The sequence below is a fragment of the Vipera berus genome, assembly GCF_964194415.1.
Source record: "Vipera berus genome assembly, chromosome: 10".
Lineage (NCBI taxonomy): Eukaryota > Metazoa > Chordata > Lepidosauria > Squamata > Viperidae > Vipera > Vipera berus.
The window spans coordinates 17,444,267-17,463,427 of NC_138213.1; the positions used below are offsets into that span (position 1 = coordinate 17,444,267).

Genomic DNA, 19,161 nt, shown 5'->3' on the forward strand with positions numbered 1-19,161 from the left:
TTAATTGTCCTCACTGTTGGGAAATTTCTCTTTAATTCCTGGTTGCTTCTCTCCTTGATGCGTTTCCATCCATTGCTTCTTGTCCTGCCTTCAGGTGCTTTGGAAAATAGCTTGAAGCCTTCTTCTTTGTGGCGGCCCCTTAGATATTGGAACACTGCTATCATGTCAGCCCTAGTCCTTCTTGTCATTAAACTTAAAGACCTCCAATGCAGTGTTTCTCCACCTTAACAACTTTTAGGTATGTGGACTTCAACTCCCCAAACTGGGAGTTGGCTGGCTGGCTGCGGAAATTCTAGAAGTTGAAGTCCATATATTTTAAAGTTGCTAAAGTTGACAGACACTAGACACAGCCATAATTGCATTTGGCCAGCCCTAGGGAAAGCTGAATCATTAGATATATGGCACTCTTCAGCTTTAAGCTATGAATAGACATGTGCATGCAACATTACAATAATATATGGCTTTTGTGCCTCTTAGTACATAATGTGCCCAAAGGCTGCTTGTACCAAAACAGTCAAACTGATCCTTCTGGACAACTATTTCTGTTTTTAGTTAGCAACCATTAATATTCTTACTTCCTGTTTAAATAATAATAATAATAATAATAATAATAATAATAATAATAATAATAATAATAATAATAATAATAATAATAATAATAATAATAATAATAATAATAATAATAATAATACAACGATACCTATTGTCATCGGGACACAGGGAACTATGTCCAAAAACTTTGCAAAATACATCAAGAAATTGCAGCTTCCTGCAATAACTCCAGCAAAGCTACAAAAAACTGCACTACTTGGAACATCTTACATTTTAAGGAGATACTTGTTGATACCTAGGATGCTGGCAGCAACCCATGTCAACCATTAGTGCCAGTCAGTTTGAATGTTCAGTTGACTGAGGTTCATGTTTAATGAATAAAAGTTCTATAATAATAAGAGTTAGAAGGGACCTTGGAGGTCTTCTAGTCCAACCCCCTGCTCAGGGGGTAGGCAACCTTGGCTCTTTTATGACTCGTGGACTTCAACTCCCAATTCTGAAGTCCATGAGTCATAAAAAAGCCAAGGTTGCTTACCCCTGCATACCATTTCAGACAAAGTGTATGAAACCCAGGCATTGTGATTTGTAAGGCATGAGTTTTGGCCTTACATGTTCTGGGAAGACAGCCCAGCATGTGAGAATCCAGCCATCAAAATTTATAATCAGGATTTCTGGCTTAGTGTGCCCAAGCATGGGATTGTTAAGCTCTGGCTTACATATTAGTTGAACCCAGTTGCTTACATAGGTAGTTCTTGATTTATGACACAACTGAGCCCAACATTTCCATTGCTAAGCAAGGCAGGCGTGAGTTTTGCCCAATTTTAGGACCTTTTTTAAAAAAATGTGGGCCAGTGTGGTCATAGTAAAAAATGACAATAAAAGTTATGTAACCTGTCTTACAAAATTTATTGGCTGCCCATCTTACCATAGGGTAACTCTGGATGGCTTACAGTTACATATAAGCTAAAATGTAAAAAAGTTAAAAACAAACATAAAAACCAGAGATCATAGACAAATGCAATAGTGGCTAAGATTAATTGTGAACATGTACAGGAAAACTGATTCTTCTCCATGAGCAAAAAATGTTGAGCTAAAGAAGGGATACGAAAGTTTCATCAGCCACCTAGATCAGGGGTCCCCAACCGTGGCAACTTTAAGACCTGTGGACTTCAACTCCCGGAATTCCCTAGCCGCCATGCTGGCTGGGGAATTCTGGGAGTTGAAGTCCACAAGTCTTAAAAGTTGCCAAGCTTGGGGACCCCTGACCTAGATTGTTAATTTAAGCAATTGTTAATATATTAAGAAAGAAGAGACAGACTAACACTGTTATATTCAAAGATTCAGGTTAGGCACAGCTTTAATGAAGAATGAAAAGAAATGATAAAAAAAGCAATGTGGTGTGTAAAAATAGCTTTCAGCTGGATGGAATGCCTTGGGCACAAATTTGTCCAAAACTAAACAGAGCTATAGACTCTGATCAGAAAGATGGTTTCCCTCAATGTTAGGCTTGTAAGCTGCTAACCACAACAGGCTGAAAAAGCAAAACTTTTGCAGAGTCCTAAATCCAGATTCACAGTCCAAAAGAAACAGAGAAAGCAGATATTTACTTGCTTATTCATCATTTATTTAAAACAGGGCTATCCAACCTTGGCAAAATGTCTATGAAGATTCTCAGTCATCCAGGTCAGGGCTATCCCAAAGGTGCTTTTTCAAAAGGCAACTTGGACTTGGTTTTTCCTTGAAGACGTTTCCCTTCTCATCCAGAACTGAAGAAGCTTCTTGGATGAGAAGCGAAATGTCTTCAAGGAAAAACAAAGTCCAGTTGCCTTTTGGAAAAGCACTTTGGGCCAAGCTTGCCTATTTTAAGATGTGTGGACTTCAATTCCCAGAATTCCACAGCATGGCTAGTGGCATGTGCTGCTGTTGAAAACAAATTTGTCTAGCGCAATATAGATAATCTGGTAGTTATAGAGTTGGAATTATAAAGATAAACCTGTTGAGCAATTAAAAGTCTCATGGAATATAGCAGATACAAAACCACAGCGTAATTTGCTGGATTTAAATATCTGTTGAAATGTTCCTAGAAGGCTTTGCATTATGATGAAGACATCCTACTTTGTCCATCAGTTTAATTAACATTTAGGCAAAATACACCTTTGACTTCAAATGCTTTAAAGTAGGCGCAGAAAACTTCCCTGGCCCACAGGTTTTTTTGAGAGTGTGTTGTGGGAGCTTTAATAATAATAATAATAATAATAATAATAATAATAATAATAATAATAATAATAAGAAGAAGAAGAAGAAGAAGAAGAAGAAGAAGAAGAAGAAGAAGAAGAAGAAGAAGAAGAAGAAGAAGAAGAAGAAGAAGAAGAAGAAGAAGAAGAAGAAGAAGAAGAAGAAGAAGAAGTTGGACGGGACCTTGGAGGTCATCTAGTCCAACCCCCTGCTCAGGCAGGAAACCTTATACCATTTCAGGCAAATGGCTGTCCAGTCTCTTCTTAAAAACCTCCAGTGTTGGAGCTTCCATGGGAATGGCCATTTTCTGAGGGGGGGTCTAATGTTGGTAGGCCTCGATTTACGACCACAGTTGAGCTCAAAATTTCCATTGCTAAGCATGGCAGTTGTTAAGTGAGTTTTGCCCCATTTTATGACCTTTCTTACTACAGCTGTTAAGTGAACCACTTCAGTTGTTAAGTTAGTAATGTGGTTGTTAAGTAAACTTTGCTTTAAGTTGACTTTGCTCATCAGGTCGCAAAAGGTGATCATATGACCCTGGGACACCGCAACCGTCATAACTATGAGTTGGTTGCCAAGGGTCTCAATTTTGATCACGTGACCGTGGGGATGCTGCAGTGGTTATTAGTGTGAAAAATGGTCATAAGTCACTTTTTCCAGTGCCTTTTTAACTACAAACAGTCATTAAACAAATGATTGTAAGTCAAGGATTTCTAAGTATGTCCATCGGCTCAAAAACTTTTCCAGCCTTTGAACTCACAAAACCTCTAGCAGACAAAAATTAAGGGTGCCACCAAAAAACTTACTTTTAATACTTTGTCAAGGGAAGGAATGTTTACACGATAGTTCCTAGATAGGGCTGAAGCCGTAATTGTTCTTTTTTTTCTTTTTCTTTTTTAAGAAAAATGTTCCCAATTTTATGGCTCGTTTCTGCTGTGAAAAAACAGGTTACTTCTCCTGATTTGACGTGGAGCTGAGTTTACTCACTGCCTTGAAATGTTGTGCGGGTCAACTGGTTTTTCACCAGCAGATATTGCTCCACAAATACTCTGCTGAGCCAACACCTTTGCATCAACAGAATTAAAATAGGAGCAATTCTCTAACTCTTGTTTTCCTTTTTTTTTTCCCCTTCAGGAATGCCATTGGCTCAGGCTGTAGCAATTGTTCAGAAACACTGTCGTATCATAAAAAATGTCCAGGTTCTCTACAGTGAACAAGTAAGTCTGGTTTAAGCTTGCTGGCTTTTCTTTTTGCTGTTTATTGCACACCCTGCAAGGAAGAGGAAGGTGTCTCAATGTTGCACGATGCTATTGTATGTGTGTGTTGGTCCATATAATGTCTAAACATTCTTGGCTGTTGCCACATCCCGAGGAATGTAGTTTTAAATCACACAGTAGCTTTCACGTGTGTGTATAAGTGTATGTGTCATTAGTTTTAATCAAGAGTATTTTCTGACCATACCATGGCTTGCAAGTCTAAGGGACCCGTGACATGTTTTGCTTTTTACAATCAGAAAATGTATTGGATTCAGGAAGGTGAATTGAATCCTTTTTTTTATTATTTGGATCATTGATTTCATTTGGAAATAAGAGTTTTGCACACCTCAAAACAATTCAGTAATTTGGTTGCATCTAATCTGCATTTCCGAGTTAGATCTCTAAAACAGACCATTAACCAAAAAGATTGTTAAACTTTTTGGACTGGGGGGGGGGAAAGACATTTAACAGCTTCAAAGAATCACTTGTTCAAGAGATTACGATGGATTTTCACAGACACTGTACTTCCATCTTATATTTAGGGTTGCATCAGGGATCAAATCTAATCAAAACCAATGAATTCTCTCATAAAAGCAGAAGAATTAAAAGCAGGATTTAAGACATATTGACGGTTTAAAGAAACAATTGTGAATACATGATTAAAATCTCATTCGGCATTACTGCAATCTCTATTTTCAGATTCACACTTTGTGGTCTGATATCACAATGCTTCCATTCATCTGCACTGAAGTGTGCTTTTGTTTTGCACTCTATTTTTTGTAAGGAAAGGCGGGGAGGATTTTAAAAAGAAAAACCTACAAATCACTGGGTTCCTTGCGACATGGATTTTGCTTCTTGGAAAGAAAGAAATTGACAAAAAAAGGCCTATGTTCTTAATAGTCACAATTTTTGTCAGTGCTCGGTATCTGGCTGATTTCATCCTCATATATACCGTTGTTAACTTGACTTTTGTAACTTTACACACACACACACACACACAGAGAGAGAGAGAGAGAGAGAGAGAGAGAGAGAGGTTTAAATAGCTATCTGTGTGAAGTGGAATAAAGGAAAATATATTAGTGAAGAGAGTATAAACGTGCGTGTGTGTATATATGTGTCTGTGTGTATATGTATGCATATCTGTGTATGTATATATGTATATATATGTATGTAATGTATGCATGTATGTGTATATACATTACATATACATGCATACACATGCATACATTACATACATATACATGCATGCGTGCACACATATATGTATATATGCATGTATGTATACGTATACATATACGTATATACCTGTTTATACTCTCTTCACTAATATATTTTCCTTTATTCCACTTCAAACAGATAGCTATTTAAACGTCTGTCCATAGCTGTTAATGTGAAAAACTAATAAGGGTGTTTGTCACACATGGCCAATGTTTCAGCAGGAGAATTCTGCAAATGTTTCTGCCATTGCTCGGCTGCCTTTCAATCTGACTCTTGCCTAGTCCGTGTCCAGATAAGAGCATAGCTCGAGTGGGCTCAGCTGCCTCTTATCTGGCTATTGCCTGGAGTGCGGCTCTTCGTCCTGTCTCCGATTATTATCCCGTTCTCCTCTTTCACGTTAGGACAAATGATATAACAAAGAGCCCGAAATCAGTCAGAGGGCAGGACAAGAAATAAACTTATGAAAGAGAGATCCAGTGTAGAACTAAGGAGAAATTTCCAGCCAGTGAGAACAAGTTAATGGGTGCCCCATCACCGGAGGGTTTCAAAAATAGTGTCAGACCTACCCCAGCTTGGTCTTCTAGGAAAGTAAGATTCTCGACTCCATTTGTAATGGGGGGAAAAAGAAACTTTTACTAAAAGCCAAGTGGTTACAGTAGATCAAAGCCAGAACTGAGGTTTTTCAAGCAAAAGCTTCTCCGCTAATTTTCCGCCCTGCTGTCTCCCGTTTGTCCAGTCACATTCAAAGAAGTTCTTTTGGTAACTGTCCCTGCAAAGGCTAGATTTTGAGGGTCACGTTCCATTTTCCAGGCCCGTGATCTTGGGATGACGAGCCGAGGTCAGTTTCCCGGTTCCCCCAGCTCCCTCCCACTGTAGTTCCCCCCTGTAGTCCAGCAGGGGGCTGGACTAGAAGACCTCCAAGGTCCCTTCCAGCTCTTTCCAGCTTTTAAACATTTATGGCAGGCTGACACCCAGCGAAGCAAGGCTGGAGTGAAGGATGGCAGTTCTGACAAATAGGCTGCACAACCACTTGACCGGGATGATATAAGATCTCCTGCCTTAAGCAATGGGTTGGACTAGAAGACCTCTAATGTCCTTTCCAGCCCTATGATTCTTTGTTCTATGTCCCCCAAGGTTATTCCCCCATACCACCACAGCCCTGATGTTATACCTAGCTCTGCCTCGATCTAAGTCTGTCTTAGAGGGGTTCTTCCTTAGGCAGACAGATTTTCCTATGCAAAAGGACACACTATATAAATAATAGCAACATGCTAGTGGTTGTTGTTGTTAGCTGCAAAGTCATATCCGACCCATCGCGACCCCATGGACAACGTTCCTCCAGGCCTTCCTGTCCTCTACCATCTTCTGGAGTCCCTTTAAGCTCACGCCTACTGCTTCAGTGACTCCCTCCAGCCACCTCATTCTCTGTTGTCCCCTTCTTCTCTTGCCCTCAAACCTTTCCCAGCATGAGGCTCTTCTCCAGTGAGTCCTTCCTTCTCATTAGGTGGCCAAAGTATTTGAGTTTTAGCTTCAGGATCTGGCCTTCTAAAGAGCAGTCAGGGTTGATCTCCTCCAGGACTGACCGGTTTGATCGCCTTGCAGTCCGAGGGACTTGTAGGAGTCTTCTCCAGCACCATAGTTCAAAGGCTTTAATTCTTTGGCGCTCAGCCTTTCTTATGGTCCAACTTTCACTGCCATACATTGCAACTGGGAAGACCATAGCCTTGACTATACGCACTTTTGTTGACAGGGTGACGTCTCTGCTTTTTAGTGTGCTGTCTAGATTTGCCATAGCTTTCCTCCCCAGGAGCAAGCGTCTTTTAATTTCTTGGCTGCAGTCCCCGTCTGCGGTGATCTAGGAGCCCAGGAAAACAAAATCTGTCACTGCCTGCATTTCTTCCCCATTTATTTGCCAGGAATTGAGAGGACCAGATGCCATGATCTTGATTTTCTTAATATTGTGCTGCTTATATAGTTTTATCTGACATTTCTATAGCCGTTCTAACAAATGCTTCAGTATTTGCACTCCTTGTATTCCTGTATTGGCGTGTCTCTTTACCGGGCCAACTTTAAGATGCGTGGACTTCAACTCCCAGAATTCCCTAGCCAGTAAGTGGGTTGAGGAATTCTGGGAGCTGAAATCGACGCATCTTAAAAGTTGACTAGGTTGAGAGACGTTGCTCTTTTGAATGAAAGCTGTTCTGCTTTGCTTTTGAGAAAGGGAAACATAGCTCCGTGCTCTTTTGGAAGGTATTCCGTTTTATTGCACACTGCTTGCTTGAGAGATGAGCAACTATATAAATTAGATAAATAAAATAGAGGAGGGCTTAAGGCCTGCAGAGAGGCAAACTGTATTTTTAAGCACCTTCCAAAAGCCGCTGCATGTGCTGCTCAGGAAATTTCAAAATTGACAACATCTCCTAAGCAGTGCAAGCAGCAGCTTTTGGGAGGCACTGCTCAGATGTTTGAAAAAATAAATGGCTCTATCCAAGCAAATCATTCAGGGTTGGAGAGGCTTCTCGAAGAAATTGAAGTCCAAAGTCCCTCTGCACACTTATATCCCTTGCTAATTCCTTTCAGCCTACCTTTCCTGAGTTGAGGAGGTCAAAAAAACAACATTTCATTATTATTATTTTTTAAAAAAAAAATACAGTATAAAACAGCTGACTTCTGGAAATGAACTTAGCAATCTGTGCAGTTCTTAATTCACTGTGAAGCACAGAAGTTTCTTCAAAGCAATAGGTGGAATGGGGAACTACAAGGTACACAAAACAGGTTGCTTGCTCTTTCCGCTTGCCCAAGAGCAGGGGTAGGCAACCTTGGCTCTTTTACAACTCGTGGACTTCAACTCCCAGAATTCCTGAGCCAGCATAGCTCAGCTTGGAAACCTCTCCCTTTCCCCTCAGGGATTCTGGGAGTTGAAGTCCACAAGTCATAAAGCCGCCTAGGCCAGGGGTAGGCCACCTTGGCTCTTTTACGACTCGTGGACTTCAACTCCCAGAATTCCTGAGCCAGCATCACTCAGCTTGGAAACCTCTCCCTTTCCCCTCAGCCTGGCTGGCTCAGGGATTCTGGGAGTTGAAGTCCACAAGTCATAAAGCCGCCTAGGCCAGGGGTAGGCCACCTTGGCTCTTTTATGACTCGTGGACTTCAACTCCCAGAATTCCTGAGCCAGCATTGCTTAGCTTGGAAACCTCTCCCTTTCCCCTCAGCCTGGCTGGCTCAGGGATTCTGGGAGTTGAAGTCCACAAGTCATAAAGCCGCCTAGGCCAGGGGTAGGCCACCTTGGCTCTTTTATGACTCGTGGACTTCAACTCCCAGAATTCCTGAGCCAGCATCGCTCAGCTTGGAAACCTCTCCCTTTCCCCTCAGCATGGCTGGCTCAGGAATTCTGGGAATTGAAGTCCATGAGTCATAAAAGAGCCAAGGTTGCCTACCCCTGCCCAAGATTCCAGGGATGGGAGTTACTGGATCTTAGGGGTCATGAGTGATTGACAGTTTCTGATTATCATGTATCTCAACTTAATCCTTTGAATAGAGGTAGCCTTTGAGTCACAACCATTAGCTTATTGACTGTTTGAAGTTACAACAGGACTGGAAAAAGCGACTTAGGACTGCTTTTCACCCTTAGGACCGTTGCGGCATCCCCTCGGTCATGTCATCAACATTCCGGTGTTTGGCAACTGGCGTGTATTTATGACTGTTGCTGTGTCCTGGGGTTATGAGATCTCCTTTTGCAGCTTTCTAACAAGCAGAACCAATGAGGAAGCCAGATTCACTTACCATTAAATACAGGATGTATTTAACGGCAGTTGCAGCATCCCAGGGTCGCAGGATCGCCATTTGCGACCTGCCCAGCTGGTTTCCAACCTGCAAAGTCAGATTCATTTCGCTTAAGAACTGCAGTGATTCGCTTAGCAACTATGACAAACAAGGTCATACAATGGGGTGCGACTCTTTTAATGACCTTCTTGCTTAGCAATGGAAACTGTGATCCCAATTGTGCTTGTAAATCGAGGACCAGCTGTATCTCAGGAGAGCATCTTCTTTGGGAATGACTCTTGTAAACACTCACTCTGTTGGAATGACATTTCACTTTGGTGTAAGCTGACAGTTTTGTTCCTGTGCAAGAACGTGACATCATTTCCCCTCTGTGGATCGGTGTTCTGACTTTCAAGCAATTAACATGCATGTGCCAGTCCTCCCTTCTTCAGTCTGCTGCCTTCAGAAGCTGAGAAGGAATTTGAGAAAATTATCCCCTCTCGTTCTAATTGGCCACGGAACAGCAGGGGCTGTTTATTAACTGTAATAATAAGAATTGGGTGGGTGGGGGAATCTTTGGTGCTCTCTGAGCTTGCTTGTTTTCTTGCAGACATTTCATTACCCAAACTAGGTAACATCCGGAGGAGGACTGTGGGGTCTTGGTGCTCTTTGAGCTTGTTCATTTTCTTGCAGATGTTTCATTACCCAAAGTAGGTAACATTATCAGTGCTAGAAGGGTATGAAGTTCTAGCACTGATGATGCTACCTAGTTTGGGTGATGAAACGTCTGCAAGAAAACAACCAAGCTCAGAGAACACCAAGGACCCCACAATCACCATCTTCTTCTTCTTCTTCTTCTTCTTCTTCTTCTCCTCCTCCTCCTCCTCCTCCTCCTCCTTCTCCTTCCTCTTCCTCTTCTTCCTCCTCCTCCTCCTCTTCCCAAATCACACTCCCTTCTAGCACTGATAATGTTAACTAGTTTGGTAATGAAACACCTGCAAGAAAACAACCAAGCTCTGACAGTACCAAGAACCCCACAGTCGTCCTCCACCTCGCACCGATGATGTTATCTAGTTTGAGTGATGAAACATCTGCATGTTCAGAGAGCACCAAGGATCCCTCATGTCAACCCTGAGCTACAGATATTCTCCTTTACTGATAATAAGAATGGATTTAAAATTTGAAACAGAATCATAAAGTTGAGGTGAAAGAGCAGAATTCTAGCTTTTTATTTCTCAAAGCAAGGGTGGCTGATTGTATAGTAAAAGTGTCTCTCTGGTGATGCATTTTAGTTGTTTGTTCTCAGCCAGAAACACGAGGTTTGGCTGATGTTCCTGTGGAAGCAGATTTTAAATGTAATCTGAATCTTGCCCAGTGCCTCTATATTTCATTTAAATAAGATGAGGAAAAGAAACTTGGCAACCCCAGGTTTGGGGCAGTGGCTGTATTCTGGCAGCCTCCAATGAACCTGCAACCTTTCCTGGTGCCAACTGAGAGAAATCAGCGTCAACGGTTCCTTCGGAGAACAGGGCGCCGGAAATTCTCCGCCAGCTCCTCGAAACTGAATTTCTTTTGATTTATTTTCCAGTCTCCTCTCAGCCATGACCTCATCCTTAACCTGACTCAGGACGGAATCAAACTGCTATTTGATGCTTTCAATCAAAGACTCAAGGTAATTCTCAACGTTCAGCAGTTAACCTTCGTCTCTTTCTCCACCCTACCGAAAGACTCTGTCTGTGCATTGGAAAGGTGGATTATTGCAAAGCCGACACCATGTTCTGAGCTACGACGGCACAACTGTATCTCCATGGCTACTGCTTCTCTCAGTATTTGTGTGTGTTTACCGGGCTGGCGGCTGCCGCAGTGAGGTTGATGTTGATGCTTCTGTTGGTCTTGATTTAATGCCTTGGATTTTAGATCACTCTGCCAGATTGGAGTGTGTTGTTTCAGCTGGAATATCTGGACAGCTTTTGGATAAGCAGCTTCGGAAAGGTTAGGTTTCAAAAGAAGAAGCCTCCCAGATTTGTTAAACACAGGTAGTCCTTGACTTACAACTATTCATTGAGTGACTGTCGGAAGCTACAGAAGCACCGAAAAAGTGGCCCGTGACCGTTTTGTTTTTTTACATTTACCACCATTGCAGCATCCCCATGGTTACGGGATTGAAATTCGGATCCTTGACAACTAGTTTATATTTACGAAGGTTGCATTATCCTGGGGTCACATGATCACCATTTGCAACCTTCTGACAAGCAAAATGAATGGGGGAAGCTGGATTTACTTAACAACCCCGTGATTCACTTAACAGCCGTGGCAAGAATGCTTGTAAAATGGGTCAGAACGTAGTTAATAACTGTCTTGCTTAGCAACAGAAATGTTGGGCTCATCAGCGGTCGTACGTTGAGGACTACCTGTATAAGGAAGGTGATGGGTGAGCCTCTGTTTGACTTCCCTCCTCCATATTTTGGCTGGTAAAGGATGCCAACTACCCTGTTTCCCCAAAAGTAAGCACTACCCTGAAAATAAGCCCTAGCTTGATTTGTGGGTGGCTCAGTGGGTTAGGACGCTGAGCTTGTCGATCAGAAGGTCGGCAGTTTGGCGGGTCAAATCCTGAGTGCCGTGTAGCAGAGTGAGCACCTGTTACTTGTCCCAGCTTCTGCCAACCTAGCAGTTCGAAAGCACGTAAAAATGCAAGTAGAAAAATAGGGACCACTACGGTGGGAAGGTAACAGCGTTCCATGCGCCTTTGGCGTCTAGTCATGCCGGCCACATGACCACGGAGACATCTTTGGACAAGCGCTGGCTCTTCGGCTTTGAAACAGAGATGAGCACCGGCCCCTAGAGTCCGTAACGACTAGCACGCATGTGCGGGGGAACCTTTACCTTTAATATAAGCCCTACCCCAAAAATAAGCCCTAGTTTGGGGGCAAGGCACAGACTTAAAAATCAAGCTAGGACGGGGGTGGGGAGGTGGATCTGCCCCTCATGGCCCACACCCAGTCACTGTTGCAGCCAGGCCTCTCCTCGCCAGCCCACTTCTTCTGCGGCATGTCCTGCAGCCAGGCCTGCATTTTGCAGTCAGAGGCCTTTCCAAGAAGGCCACTGCAGCCGAGAATCGAGCTATGGATTGAATCCATAGCTCGGTTCTGCAAGAGCTCTGCAGCCGAGGACCGAGCTATGGATTGAATCCATAGCTCGGTTCTGCAAGAGCTCTGCAGCTGAGGACCGAGCTATGGATTGAATCCATAGCACGGTACTCGTCTGCAGAGGCCTTCCGGAAAGGCTTGACTGCAAAATGCAGGCTGGAATGCAGCTGCAGCATGAAGCTGCTCCTTCAGCCCAAGAAGAAATGGGCTGGCTGGGTGAGGCTGTTGGTGCCGGAGGGGAGTAAGACATCCACCAAAAGTAAGACCTGGTGCCTCTTTTGGAGGCAACCCCCCCCCTAAGAGCTGGTCTTTTTTTTGGGGGGGGGGAACACAGTATCTCTCATATACCATGAACAGCTCCTTCTTTCCTCTTGTCTAACGGGAGCAGTATATCAGTAGTCTTGGTATTAAATGGAAGCATGGAGGCTTTGCAACTTACACAGGCCATAAACTAGGAGAGTTCTGCCTTTTTTAGGGGTCTGTGTTTCCCCCAAACACAGCCAGGACCAGGGCAAAAAGATATTGGATACAATGAATGACATTTAATAGGCGTGGACTTCAATATGCTGGCTGGGGAATTCTGGGAGTTGAAGTCCATATCTCTTCTAGGGATTAATGTTAAAGAAGCACATCCGAACTAAAAAGAGAAGCAGCTGGAACTAAACATCCTTCCCTTCCTTTGTTTTATTCACATATTATTGTAAGTTTAAGTTTTTCTTTGACTAACATACTTACAGAGGTCAAGTATGCCCTACAATTCCAGGAGACAATGATTAATTTTTCATAGTTTGTAATTTACGGTTTGTTCCTCTTTTTTAGGTGATTGAAGTTTATGACTTGACTAAAGTGAAGTTAAAGTACTGGTAAGTAGCTAGACGGTGCTTGCGCTGGCCACGAAAAAGAATTATTAAGGCGTTATTAAGACATTTTCAATTCTGCAGGAGGAGTGCGTCAAAAGGCAAAAAAGATGGTGGCTGCCACTGTGCAACCAAATTCCTGCCTTTTTTTAATGTACATCAGGAATCTCCAAATTTGGCAACTTTTAAGACTAGAGGACTTCAACTCCCAGTTGCCAAATTTGGAGATTCCTGATGTACATTATAAAACTTCAGTCAGATGGTTGTGACTATTGACTTGACATTTTGGACTCGCCCCAAAGACTTTGAATTTCTTAAGATGCTTCTTGGAAACTGAATGGTTAAAACTGGTTGATTTCAAAAGAGCTGTGTCTTTTTCTAAGCACACTTAAAGACAAAGATCAAAAAAGAGAGATTGGTGTTTATAGATTTTATCCTCTGATTCAGCACGGTGCAGATGGAATTTTGAGTTGCATCAGATGAGGAAGCTTCAAATAGAAGCTTTGGTTTCAAACTCCTGGGTAGCTGCTGTATTGCTGCTTACCTTCCTAATTTATTTGAGAGAAACATCCATTAAACTAAGCATCTTTTTATTTTAATCTGACCTGGTGCAGACGGTCCCTTTGTAGCTTAACAAGTAAACGAGAGTAATTTCTTTTGCCTAGCGTGATGGGGTGAACCAGCAAGCCAAAAAGTTCTCTTTAATTACTGTTTCTCATTGTGCGTTTGTTGGAGAATGATGGTTGTTTTCAGGCTGAAATAAGGGCTATTTGAAACAGCCTTTAGGACAAATTGGGATTTTCAGATCCATGTCTCATTGGGTATCCTGGCTGATTCCCAAGTGGGTTGCCATAACTTTATTGTTAAATTCTGTGTCACAAAATTCACTCCCTGGTGGCTTAAAAGCAGCTCTTATCTTTCGATTGATCTTAATCCGCCAAATTGTTGGGATAGGATTGTGTATACCACACCAATCTTCTGAGGGAGGAATAAGGCAGGTAAAGCCTGCCATCCTCCACACCTCATTGTTCAATCTTGCTGGAGGGGGTGTGTCGGTGCGTGTGTGGGAGTGTGTAGGGGAGGGACACACAAAATGGTTGCTTGGAAGGCATTGCAGCAAAGGAATCTAGGTTTGTTTCTCCCTGAAGTTCTCAAACCAAACGTACAGGTAGTCCTCCTTTAATGACCACGCTGAGAACTGGCAACTTCGTCACTGAGTGATGTGCTCGCTAAGTGAAACCACCGGTGTGCTTATGATCTTCCTTCAGGCTTCCTTTGTTTCACAGCAGTGTTTCCCAAACTGAGCCACTTTAAGATGGATGGGCTTTCTAGGGGATTCTGGGAGTTGAAGTCCATCCATCTTAAAGTGGCTGAGATTGAGAAACATGGCTTGGGCAGACCCGGGAAGGCTGTAAATGAGAGGATTGGTCGCAAAGTTACATGTTCATCACTCTTGCAACTGCAAACCGTCGCTAAAAGAGACAGTCCTTAAATGAGGACTACCTGTACTACAGTTTCCCCAGCATTGTGTTATGTACACGGCACAAGGAGGGATTCTTCCCTGCTCACGTACAACTGGGCAGGCAGACAAATTCAGTAGATTTCTTACTACACGTTTGTAAAATTTGTATCTGCCAGTTCAGTTGTTGTAGCTTACTTCTTTCTTCCCACCTTCTCAATCGAGCAGGAGACGGGGAGCAGCTTGACAAATGTGCCATCTGAAGATACTTTTCTGATTTTCAGTTACAACGGCACTGAAAAAAGTGACATATGACCATTTTTCAAACTTACAACCGTTGCAGCATCCCCATGATCACGTGATCAAAATTCAGATGCTTGGCAGCTGGTTCATATTTATGGCGGTCGCCGTGTCCCGGGATCACGTTATCTATCCCCTTTTGCGACCTTCTGACAAGCAAAGTCAATGGGGAAGCCAGATTCACTTAACAACCAGGTTACTAACTTTACAACTGCAGTGTTGTAAAATGGGGCAAAACTCACTTAACATACGTCTCACTTAGCAACAGAAATTTTGGGATCAATTGTGGCCATGAGGATTACCTGTATGATTTCTTGAAAGATATTTGGCGTGATGGAGGGAAAAATTATGATGAGAAACTAGCAGCAATGCATGTTAATGTTTTGGATTTTCTCGCCCCACATTGTTGTTGTTTTTTTAAAAAAAAATTAGAACTGTAATTGCAGAAGATCTGATGAAAATAAGAAAACATAGACTTGGCTTGAAAAAGCCTTCTGTTTTTCACCCCATTAAAGCCAGTAGTTGCAACAAAAGCATTTTGTACATGAGACGAAAGAGCGTTAAATATACTTTTGAGCCTGTTATACCGAAAGTCCCTCTGCCCTAGAATTTCACACTTGAGCAAATTTGGTTAGAAGCAGAGATAGAATAGGGTATTTAACCTGAAGCCCTAGAACACAAATAGCTTTGAGCAATGTAGTTGGTCACAGTTGCAAGTTTCTACGCTGCAAAAAAAAAGAAAGAAAGAAACGTTCTAGTTTTTTAGGTTGTGGATATCAGGAGAAAAGAAACAGTGAAAATAAAGGGATCTTGAAGCAGTTTGTGAATGCATGGCTTGCTCTGCATTTGACTGATAGGTTTTAATCAATCTTTCTTTCTTTTTCCCCCCTCCCCAGTGGTGTCCATTTTAACTCTCAAGCTATTCCTCCTACCATTGAACAAATTGATCAGTCTTTTGGAGCCACGCACCCAGGAGGTGAGTTGTGGACATTAAAAAAAAAAAAGATGCAAATCTCGCTTGGCAGCTCATGTCCAGAAGGACCCAAAAGAGCTCCTTCTTTCTTTTAATTTCAGATTCAGGTTGATCACAAAGTGGTAGGTTTATACCAATAGTCCTCGACTTAACAATGGTTCCTTTTGTGACCATTCAAAGTTACACCCAGTTTTGGGACGTTTATCGAAACTTCCAGAGACTGAGATGATCTGTTCCTGCTAACAGCAGAAGGGGTCTTTCATTTAGGGTCGTATGAGTGGACCAGATTCTTTGAAGAAAGGAATTGCTTACAAAGCACAGTGTTTGCACCCAAACTGCTAAACCAAAACCAAATCAAAGTCATGGTAGCTTGGTGCCACCTTCTCTAATCTGGTGGAACTCGAGAATTGCCCAACCAACATCGGTTGAGAAAGTCCCAAGACGTCAGGAGGACAACAGATAGAAGAAGATCATGGGCTAAAACTGAAGACATTTCGTGACTATGGGAACAATTAGTCACTGGAGCGATTCACCTCCGGAAGGTGTGGATGCTCCATCGCTTATTGAGCAGAGACCCAACCCTAGAGCTAAGTAGAAATTTCCTGACGGTGAGAACAACTAATCAGTGGAACGGCTTAACTCCAGAAGGTGTAGGTGCTCCATTACTGGAGGTTTTCAACAAAATCCTGGACAACCACTTGTTTGGTTGGACTAGAAGACCCCCAAGGTTCCTTCCAATCCTATTATTCTGTATTCTGTTCTGAGCAACACAAATGAAAGAAAGCACAGCAGGCACTTGCATCCAGTTCGTTTGATTTTTCTTGTGCTTGTCTACCAGAATTGTGCAAAACCTTCAAAGAGACTCATGATGAGATGACCATGAGCAACATCCAAAGCACTTGTATAAATCTGGGGGAGGGGGGGGGGAAATGCAGTTACTGTGGCAATTCAAAAAGAGTTGCTGTGAAACACTTCTTTTGAAGGATTGTTTGTTGTCTTTTTCTGGAAGATGGAATGTAAGACTTGAGTCTTTGAGCTGATTTTATGAAATGGACCCCCCAATATTAGAACTTTCATTAAAAAGGCACAACAAAGAATGTTCCTCCTGCGTCAACTCAGAAAGTTTGGACTGCCCCAGGAGCTGCTGATTCAGTTCTGCAGAGGAATTATTGAGTCTGTCGTTTTCACCTCAATAACTGTTTGGTTTAGCACAGCAACCAAGCAGGACAGGTACAGGTTTCAATGGATAGTTAGGACTGCAGAAAAAAACAATTGCAAACCAGCCTGCCTTCCATTGAGGACCTGTGTACTGCACAGGCCAGAAAGAGGGCTGAGACAATATCTACAGACCCCTCACATCCTGGACATAGACTGTTTCAACTTCTCTCCTCTGGATGCCATTATAGGACATTGCATGCCAAAACAAGTAGACATAAAGACAGTCTCTCCCCCTCCCCCGGTGCCATCGCACAGCTGAACACTTAATTCCCACAGCACCATCTCATTTCTCATCTTTTCTCCTATCTGCCCCTGTTGGTTTCTTAAAGGTAAAGGTAAAGGTTCCCCCACACATGTGTGCTAGTTGTTTCCGACTCTAGGGGCTGGTGCTCATCTCCGTTTCAAAGCTGAAGAGCCAGCACTTGTCCGAGGACGTCTCCGTGGTCGTGGCCGGCATGACTAGACGCCAAAGGCGCACGGAGCGCTGTTACCTTCCCACCGTAGTGGTCCCTATTTTTCTACTTGCATTTTTTACGTGCTTTCGAACTGCTAGGTTGGCAGAAGCTGGGACAAGTAACAGGTGCTCACTCTGCTACGCGGCACTCGGGATTCGACCCGCCAAACTGCCGACCTTCTGATCGACAAGCTCAGCGTCCTAACCCACTGAGCCACCGCGTCCCTGTTGGTTTCTTATGATTTATTAATTATTTATTATGATCTATGGCCTATTACTTATATGTCTGGGCTTATGCATGGGAGACAAATTCCTTGCGTGTCCAATCACACTTGGCCAATAAACCTATTCTATTCTGTTCTGTTCTGTTCTGTTCTGTTCTATTATTCTATTCTATTCTATTCTATTCTATTCTATTCTATTCTATTCTATTCTATTCTATTCTATTCTATTCTATTCTATTCTATTCTATTCCATTCCATTCCATTCCATTCCATTCCATTCCATTCCATTCCATTCTGTGATGGTATAGCACAAACAGACAAGTTTATTTTAAATGTTTATTACACGCCTCAAAATACTGTAAATAATTCATACCAGGAAAGCACCATGTTGCTTGGAAGGGAATTTGCATTCTGTTCATATGTTACAAGATTTTTTTCCCTTGTTAGTAACATTTAATTGCTTGTTTATTTTAGTCATCAAGCTGAAGGTTCTACTAAAAGGTGAAACATTCAAATTCTGCAGTAACTAAATGTGTATACTGTCCTTTGCAATAGTATCTGTAAATATCAAACTGAAAATGCAAAGAAGCTCTAAACATTGGCCATTCTCAATTATCCACAAGATATAAAGTATCAGATCAACAAAAGAGGATTTAAAAGCCCGGATGAAACAAAACACATCCAAACACCGTTTTTCTTCCAAGAATTCAGCATTTGTAGGAGACAGGAAATCAAGAAAAATGTCTGAATTCAGACCAGAAACTTATACAGGTAACCCTCAACTTAACAACAGTTCGTTTAGTGACCATTCAAAGTTACAACGGCACTGGAAAAAGTGACCCATGACCGTTTTCCAGTTACAATCTTCATAGCATCCCCTCGTTCACATGATCAAAATTGAGATGCTTGGCAACAGGCTCATACTTATGACGGTTGTTGTGTCCCGAGGTCATGTGACCTTCTGAGAAGAAAAGTCAATGGAGGAAGCCGGATCCACTTAACAACCGTGCTACTAACTTAACACCTGCAGTGATTCTCCTAATAACTGTGGCAAGGAAAGTTGTAAAATGGGGCGAAACTCACTTCACAACTGTCTCACTCAGCAACATAAATTTTGGGCTGAATTGTGGTCGTAAATCTACCTTTATTTGTTTATTCCTCCTACCTCGTTTCTTAATTTAGTTGCCCCTTGATATCCTATTCTCATTACTTTGGCCACCTAATGAGAAGGAAGGACTCACTGGAGAAGAGCCTAAGGCTGGGAAAGATTGAGGGCAAGAGAAGAAGGGGACGACAGAGAAGGAGGTGGCTGGATGGAGTCACTGAAGCAGTAGGCGTGAGCTTAAATGGACTCCAGAAGATGGTAGAGGACAGGAAGGCCTGGAGGAACGTTGTCCATGGGGTCGCGATGGGTCGGACATGACTTCGCAACTAACAACAACAATGACAAGTGTGTTTTAGAACTTGGTTATCTGTCTGTTTTGTAAGCTACGATTAATAACAATTG

General features: G+C 42.4%; 1 protein-coding gene across 3 annotated transcripts in view; it reads left to right on the forward strand.

Annotated features, from left to right (window-relative positions):
* Nucleotides 1-19,161, forward strand: part of PHAF1 (phagophore assembly factor 1) — a 54,871-nt gene that overhangs the window by 10,087 nt on the left and 25,623 nt on the right. For all 3 annotated transcript variants that reach the window (XM_081336193.1, XM_081336195.1, XM_081336194.1), the window contains exons 3-6: nt 3,922-4,004; nt 10,612-10,695; nt 12,989-13,032; nt 15,682-15,761. In XM_081336193.1, the coding sequence (XP_081192319.1) occupies nt 3,922-4,004; nt 10,612-10,695; nt 12,989-13,032; nt 15,682-15,761 (291 nt within the window). The remainder of the gene's footprint in view (nt 1-3,921; nt 4,005-10,611; nt 10,696-12,988; nt 13,033-15,681; nt 15,762-19,161) is intronic.